Source organism: Dipodomys spectabilis, unplaced genomic scaffold (assembly GCF_019054845.1).
Source record: "Dipodomys spectabilis isolate Male_0828 unplaced genomic scaffold, ASM1905484v1 ptg000155l, whole genome shotgun sequence".
Classification (NCBI taxonomy): domain Eukaryota; kingdom Metazoa; phylum Chordata; class Mammalia; order Rodentia; family Heteromyidae; genus Dipodomys; species Dipodomys spectabilis.
The window spans coordinates 4,776,187-4,784,630 of NW_024870832.1; the positions used below are offsets into that span (position 1 = coordinate 4,776,187).

Below are 8,444 nucleotides of genomic sequence, written 5' to 3' on the forward strand. Positions count from 1 at the left end.
GTTTCTGAACCCTCTCCAGAATTCTCTTTTAAGCCTTCTGTAGCCAACTCTCAGTGCTCTCAATGCTGTCAGGCTGGAATTCCAACCTCTCAATCCTTTTCCCCCTGCAGCTCAACTTCAGAGTTCCATACAGAAAAGTAGTTCCTTCCCCCAATTGATACACTACAAGAAAATCTGATTTCTCCTGCTTCTGTTATCTGTGGTCTAACTTCATTTGATGTGGTATTCAATTTTGTTTTTCCTTCCCACTACTTTTGAATATTTTAATTCACTGCCAGTTTAAGATTTGAACTACTTTTGATTAAAAAAAAAATAATACTGTGATGAGGTTTTCTCTATTAGAAATATCAATTGTTGCAAAATCTCACAGATGTTTGCTCAGGAATTTATTTTGATCTCTGAGGAATTTCACTATTAACTAACAAAAGTGGAAATACATCCTTAGCGATCTACTGTTGAAATGACTCAGGAATATGTGCCACATTTGATCTTTTGGTCATATTTATAATTTTTGTCATCTTGAGTGTTCCTTGACCCTGCATAAATTTGCCTCCACCTTCCATGAAGGCCTATTAAAATGAAAATCATGTCAAGGAACATTTTATTCCCCTCCTACCTATATTTTGTATTGTAGAATGTAGGCAAACTTTACAAAACTTCATGGTAGCATTCTTTTTTACGTAGGAAGGAAATACCAGGGTATCTATGACCACATTTCAATATTTAGTATTTAAACCAAACATGGTTAACCTAGGATATTTTTTTCTTTTTTGGGGGGTGGGTCCAGTCATGGGGTCTGAACTCTGGGCCTGGGCGCTGTCCCTTACCTCTTCAGCTCAAGGCTAGCACTCTACCACTTGAGCCACAGTGCCACTTCTGGCTTTTTCTTTTTGCTTATGTGGTGCTAAGGAATCAAACCCAGGACCTCATGCATGCAAAGCAAGCGCTCTACCACTGAGCCACCTTCCCAGCCCAACCTAGGATATTTTTATATAGGAACTAAATCAAATCTTATAAGGGCCCCAAAAATCATTAGCTTCTTTCTGAAGTACTGCTACTGTGTTTTAACATTCATGTGGACACTGCTTTTCATAGATCTGGTCATGTTCTATGTTCTGTATTCCATGTGATATTCTGAATATGTTCTGTTTGCTTATTATAGTACTTGTTAATAGAAGATCTAAATAGGATGTATGGTGATGTACTACATGTAAATGCAGGAAAAATATTTGTGTAATTCATTGTTACCCTGATATGTACTAAAATTTTATCAAAAAATGATAATATAATTTTTAAGATACCCCCTTAGACTTATTGTTGTCATGACAGATTATTGTCTGCTTAGAATTTTTTTTTTTTGGCGGGGGGTCTGGTCCTGGGGCTGAACTCTGGGCCTGGGCGCTGTCCCTCAGCTCTTCAGCTCAAGGCTATTGCTCTACCACCTGTGCCATAGCGCCACTTCTGGCTCTTTTCTTTTTGCTTATGTGGTGCTGAGGAGTAGAACCCAGGGCCTCATGCATGCAAGGGAAGTGTTCTACCACTGAGCCACCTTCCCAGCCGTCTGTAGAATTTTTACCTTGTCTCTATTGCTAGCAGCAGAAATGTGTTTGCATGCATTAGGGAAACTGTAATTTTTTATTGGTCTTGGGCTTCAATTCTGGGCCTGGCTGTTGTCAATCAGCTCTTCGGGTCAAGGTGAGTGCTCTACCCCTTGAGTTACAGTGCTAATTTCAGTTTTCTGGTGGTTTATTGGAGATAAGTGTCTCATGGACTTTCCTGCCTGGACTGTCCTTGAACCATGATCCTCAGAACTCAGCCTCCTGAGTAGCATGGATTACACGCATAAGCCACCAGGGCCCTACAAATCTGTGTATTTTAATGACCAGGTTTATATATTGTCAAATATTTCTAATTTGCTATTTAATTCTCCCAGTGAATAGATAACACAGCAAGCTACAAACATTTTTTGTAAGACAAAAGCATACCTGCAGCATAATGAAATTCCAGATTGGAGTTCTCATAACCCAGGTCTGATTTCTTGATGGACATGTGCCATTACAGAATTTGATATCATTTGAGGATGTGGCTGTGGACTTCACCTGGAAGGAGTGGCAGGATCTGGATACTGGTCAGAGGACCCTTCATAGAGATGTGATGCTGGAGACCTATAGCAACCTCATGTCCTTGGGTGAGCAAAGGTCATTTTTACTTGGAAGATCAAGTGTTTTTATTTTATTAGACATTAGACTGTTTAGGTTATTTAGGGATAAGATTCCAGTCCATTGGAATTTTCATTTCTTTCTAAGGGAAACTTCAACTTGATTATATGTAACTCAAGAGCTAATTTTATTCTCACTCTTTAACAAAGCAAATCAGTAATTGGAAAAAAATCCTAAACTATGTTCCACTAATACGAGACTGACTTCCCAGACTTGGAATGATTATTGAGGTGGATCTGCAGTCTAGATAGAATATACATTACTACTGATTATGATGTGGAAATCAGTAGTTGAAAGTGTGTATTTGTACACCAAACCCAATATAGAGTTTAGTGCTTCAAGCTTTGAATTCTAGATACTCTGGAGGCTGAAATCTGAAGATTTTGGTTTGAAGCCAGCAACTGTAGAAAAATGACCATGAGACTCTTATCTTCAATTAACCATTCAAAAACTAGAAATGTAGCTATGATTCAAACTTGTAGAATGCTATCTTTGAGCAAAAGAGCTGAGTTCAAGCCACACAATTGGCACAATAAACCAAAGCTGGGGAAACTCCACAATTGGGCTGTTAAGAATTGAGAAACTGCTACTCAGAAGGCTGAGATCTGAGGATCGCGGTTCAAAGCCAGCCCGGGCAGGAAAAACCGTGAGACTCCTATCTCCAATAAACCACCAGAAAACCGGAAGTGGCCCTGTAGCTCAAGTGGTAGAGCCCTCGCCTTGAGCTGAAGAGCTGAGGGACAGCGCCCAGGCCCAGAGTTCAAGCCCCATGACCGACAAAAAAAAAAAAAAGAATTGAGAAACCATGGGCTGGGAAGGTGGCTCAGTGGTAGAGTGCTTGCCTTGCATGCTTGAGGCCCTGTGCTTTGATTCCTCAGCACCACATAAGCAGAAAAAAAAGCTGGAAGTGACGCTGTGGCTCAAGTGGTAGAATGATACCAAGACAGGGATTCTGATCAAGCTGCCAATTTTTATTTTTCACACAAGGGTATTTATATGCTTGGAATAAGTAAGCTTTTTCATTGGCCGAAGCAGCTGCAGGGTGCTTGCTTAGGGCAAGGTGAAAAGGTGGTTGTTAGTAGCTGCAGGGTGTTTACTTAGGGCCGGGTGAAAAGGTGGGATTCTGTAAACTCAGCCTCAAGATGTTCCAGTGAGATCGTTCAGCCTATTATGTTGAGAGACTTAACTTTTGGCTCCCAACACTCCCCCCCCCCCCAAAAAAAACACAATTGAGAAATAAGATTTAGTAGCAACCTTGGAAACAGGATGTCTGTGACCTTACACTAATGATGACCCTGCAAGAGCAATAGTTCTCCACTATTTCTTAATCACAGGGCTCTGTGTTCCTAAACCTAAATTGATTGTCAAGCTGGAGCAAGGTGCAGAACCATGGATAAGAGAAGGCTCAGAAGAGAATTTCACAGGTGAGTTAAAGCATCTTGAATGGTAATGATGGGTCCAGAGCCCAGTTGGTCTGTTTAACTTGAGCTGTACAGAGCAATAGTATTCCTAGTGCTGCTGAGTCATGTATGGCAGAGAAGTAGGTGATCCTTTGTCTCAAGGAATTGTCAATCCAGAATTCACATGGAGACAAACTGAATTTTGTGTGCCAGTGTAGTTAATGTTAGCAATTCTCTTGTCTTTAGAGAAGTCATTCTTGAAGAAAGAAACACAATGAGAAATGTAGAAAAGGAGAACTCATTTTCCTTTAAACTAGTATGATGCAGGTAGGAGGAAAATAGGAGTATGCTAGGGCTGCTATCCTCTGATTGGTACAATTTCTTATCAGTGGTGCTGGGCATAGAGTAAGATTCAGAATGGAAGCATTAAGAGTACGTAGATGAATAATTTCAGTAAACATTTCCTGGAGAAAAAAAGAAAAATCTGAAAAACCGAAAACTTTGTTTTCTATTGTAAAATATCAGTACTACTTTCTTAATTACTACATTGGGTAGAAAAGTATATATTCTGCATAAAACTGTGCTTTGATATTTGAAAATCTTGTAACAGAAAGTAAGGAAATATCTTTACATTAAGGAATTTATGGATCTCATTTATGTTTTTCTCTATTTTTCTATTATTCATTTTAGATGTCCCAGAATTGGAGGATGTGATTAGCACCTGCCAGGAACGTCACAATAAGGATCTCTCTGAAGTAGCAGTCATGAGTAGTAACCAAGGGAAGGAAAAAGTGAGACTTATAAGTTTTAATTTGAGCTCAACACAGAAGTCAGAACTGATTAAGAATAATGGGAACTCCTTAGGGATGAGGACAGAAAAGTTCACTGTGTGTCAGAACATGGATGCTTTCAGTGAACCTGGTAAGATATGTGCTGCATATAGACCTCATGTGTCTTCTGTAGTTGAAGAATATAAACAGTGTGAAAGGTCTTTCACTGAGAAGACACACCTTATTCTCCCTCAGAGAACACAAACAGGAGAGAATCCTTATGAATGTAACATGTGTGAAAAGATTTTCACATGTAAGGCATATCTTACTGTCCACCAGAGAATCCACACAGGAGAAAAACCATATGAATGTAATGTGTGTGGAACGTCTTTCGCTCAGAATTCACACCTTACTGTCCACCAGAGAAGACACACAAGAGAGAAACCTTTTGAATGTAACATTTGTGAAATGTCTTTCACCTGTAAGTCAAGCCTTACTATCCACCAGAGGACACACACAGAAGAGAAACCTTATGAATGTAATGTGTGTGGAAAGTCTTTCACCCGGAAGCGAAACCTTACTGGCCACCAGAGAACACACACAGGAGAGAGACCTTATGAATGTAACGTGTGTGGAAAGTCTTTCACCTGGAAGACAAACCTTACTGTCCACCAGAGAACACACACAAGAGAGAAACCTTATGAATGTAACATGTGTGGAAAGTCTTTTTCTGGCAAGCCAGGCCTTACTGGCCACCAGCGAACACACATAGGAGATAAACCTTATGAGTGTAACATGTGTGAAAAGTCTTTCACCTGGAAGTCAAACTTCATTGTCCACCAGAGAACACACACAGGAGAGAAACCTTATGAATGTAACACATGTGGAAAGTCTTTCACCCGGAAGGCATACCTTACTTTCCACCAGAGAACACACAGTGGAGAGAAACCTTATGAATGTAACTTGTGTGGAAAGTCTTTCTCCAAGAAGGTACAATTTACTGTCCACCAGAGTACACACACAGGAGAGAGACCTTATGAATGTAACTTGTGCGGAAAGTCTTTTACCTGGAAGTCATCGTTCACTGCCCATCAGAGAACACACACAGGAAAGAAACCTTATGAATGTCATATGTGTGGAAAGTCTTTTAGACAGCAGGTATACTTTACTCTCCACCAGAGAACACACACAGGAGAAAAACCTTATGAATGTACCATTTGTGGAAATTCTTTCACCCAGAAGTCAAACCTTACTTGCCACCAGAGAACACACACAAGAGAGAAACCTTATGAATGTAACATGTGTGGAAAGTGTTTCACCTGGAAGTCAAACCTTACTGTCCATCAGAAAACACACAGGAAAGAAAACTTATGAATGTCATATGTGTGGAAAGTCTTTCAGCCAGAAGCCAGACCTTACTGTCCACCAGAGAGCACACGCAGGAGAGAAATTTAATGAATGTAACTTATGTGGAAATTCTTTTCACCCAGAACATACACCTTTCTGTCCATCAGAAAAAACCCCACCAGAGAGAAATGTTATGTATGTAGCAGGCATGGAAATTCTTTCACCTGGTAGGCACACCTTAACATCCATCACATAACATAAAGGCAGAAACCTTATAAATGCAACAGAGTTCACAGCGAAATACACATAAGTTGATTCACACAAATGAAATAACTTAGGATTGTACCAAGTGGGGAAAGTCTTTCATCTGTAAGAAAATTGAAATTGCAACACAGGACCCACACGGCATAGAAACCTTATGGTATAGCAGATGTAGAGTCCTTCAATTAGAAGACACAGCTCAGGGTTCATCACAAAACACACAGACACACACACACCCACTCACACAGCAAGAGGAGAGAAATCATATGTAGGAAAATAAATGGAAAGGTTTTCAAGAAAAAGTCATAACTCAGTTTGCATCAGAGAACAGACACAAGTGAGAAAATATAAATGTAAAAAATGTGGATAGGGGGCTGGGAAGGTGGCTCAGTGGTAGAGTGCTTGCCTTGCGTGCATGAGGCCATGGGTTCAATCCTCAGCACCACGTAAGCAAAAGGAAAAAAGCTGGATATGGCACTGTGGCTCAAGTGGTAGAGCGTTAGCCTTGAGCTGAATTGCTGAGGGACAGTGCCCAGGCACAGAGTTCGGGCCCCACAACCGGACCCTCCCCCAAAAAGAAATGTGGATAGTACTTTACCAAGTAGTCATGGATACAGGTTCATAGGACACACACAGCGGAGTAATCTTAAAAATATTACAAATGTGGAGAGCCTTTGATCTGAAAGGAATAGCTCAGTGTTCATCAGAGAACTGACTCACATGGGAGAGAAGAAAGTAGTGCATAGAACATTTTTGAAATGATTTTCAATCAGAATTGAATCCTCAGCATATGTAAGAGCATACACAGGAGAGAAATTATGAGTTTAGAAAACATTTGGCCAGAAGTCCCATCTGTACAGGTATCAGAGACCTGGACACATGACAGAATCCCTGTAAACATAAACATGAGAGGAAGTCTTTCAACCAGAAGCCAACCTTCTGCAGTTATTAAAACATTCACCCAGGAAAGAAGCCCAATGTAGGAAAATCTTTGTCAGAAAACCTCCGTAAGATGCTGGAGGGGGTGTGGACAGAAAGGAACCTTACTTCATTGTTGGTGGGAGTGTAAACTTGTTCAACCACTTTGGAAAGCACTTCACATAGAGCTCCCCTATGACCAAGCAATCCCTCTTTTGGGCATTTACCCAAATGTTTACAAACAAAATCACACTAAAGCTACCAGCACAACTTTGTTTATTGCAGCATTATTTACCATAGCTAATATATGGAACCAACCCAGATGCCCCTCAGTAGATGAATGGATCAAGAAAATGTGGTATATATACACAATGGAATTCTATGCCTCCGTCAGAAAGAATGGCATTGCCCCATTTGTTAGGAAAAGGAAAGGCTTGGAAAAAATTATATTAAGTGAAGTAAGCCAAACCCAAAGAAACATAGGTCCCATGGTTTCCCTTATTTGCAATATCTAGTATATGTATGAGTCAAGCAGAAAAGGTCAGATAATGTGATGTTAGGAAAATGAACCCTTCGATATGTATTTAAATGTTTTTTTTTCTTTCATGCATTTGTTTTTAACACATTTATAAGATTATTTCTTTGTTGCTTTGTATGTCCTTCCCCCACAGTATAACCCCTGCTTTCCCTATATTTGATGTCGGTATAATTTGTGGAGGAGAAGGGAAAAACAAGTCGTTTAAGGTTACAGGTGGACCCGTTGCAACAATGAGAAGTACAAGTTGTCATGTCGAAAATGAACTTTACAACTTTGTTGGGGGGGGCAGATCGTGGGGGGGGGACAGGGGAAGGCTGGGAGGGATGTGAAGGGTAAACAAAGGAGGAGGCTACAATGCTTGATAAGAAATGTACGCATTAACCTGCCCATGTAATTGTAACCCCTCTGTACAGTATGCTCACAAAAAATAAAAATAAAATAAATAAAAAGAAAATGAACTTTACAACTTTGGTGGGGGGGGGAGATTGCGTGGGGGGGCGAGGGGAGGCTGGGAAGGGATGTCAAGGGTAAACAAAAGAGGAGGCTGCAATGCTTGATAAAAAATGTACTCATTATCTCGCCCATGTAATTGTAACCACTCTGTACAGTATGTTCACAATAAAAAAACGAAAAGAAAAAGAAAAGAAAACCTCTGTAAATTATACAGAGAAATCCTTCATAGCAGATGTAAACTGGGTGTGATGGGAAACCATTCTTCACCCTTCAGCTCTCTAAGCCAACATTTCTCATCCTTTCATCGTGTTGAGTGGGGATGGTGTCATTCAATATTATCCAAAGCATGTAGAAAAAACCAGTCTCGACAAGTAATTCAGAGATTGAAGTTATTAACTTGTGTCTTTTATACTAAGGAATAGTTTGTTAGGGTAATTTGATAAACTCTTCTTAGAAAAATGAGCTCTGGCCCTTTGGGACTGGATTCAGACCATCTCCAACATGGTTAGGGGAACAATAGATGGGTAAAGACTGTTAT

General features: G+C 40.2%; 1 protein-coding gene across 1 annotated transcript; it reads left to right on the top strand.

Moving 5' to 3' along the window:
- Window positions 1-4,518: 4,518 nt before the first annotated feature.
- LOC122118567 (zinc finger protein 2 homolog) lies at window positions 4,519-5,667 on the top strand (the record flags this gene model as incomplete). The annotated part of the gene is made up of 1 exon (XM_042692410.1): window positions 4,519-5,667. A coding segment is annotated over exon 1 (1,149 nt), but the record flags the coding sequence as incomplete, so codon positions are not given.
- Window positions 5,668-8,444: the final 2,777 nt, after the last annotated feature.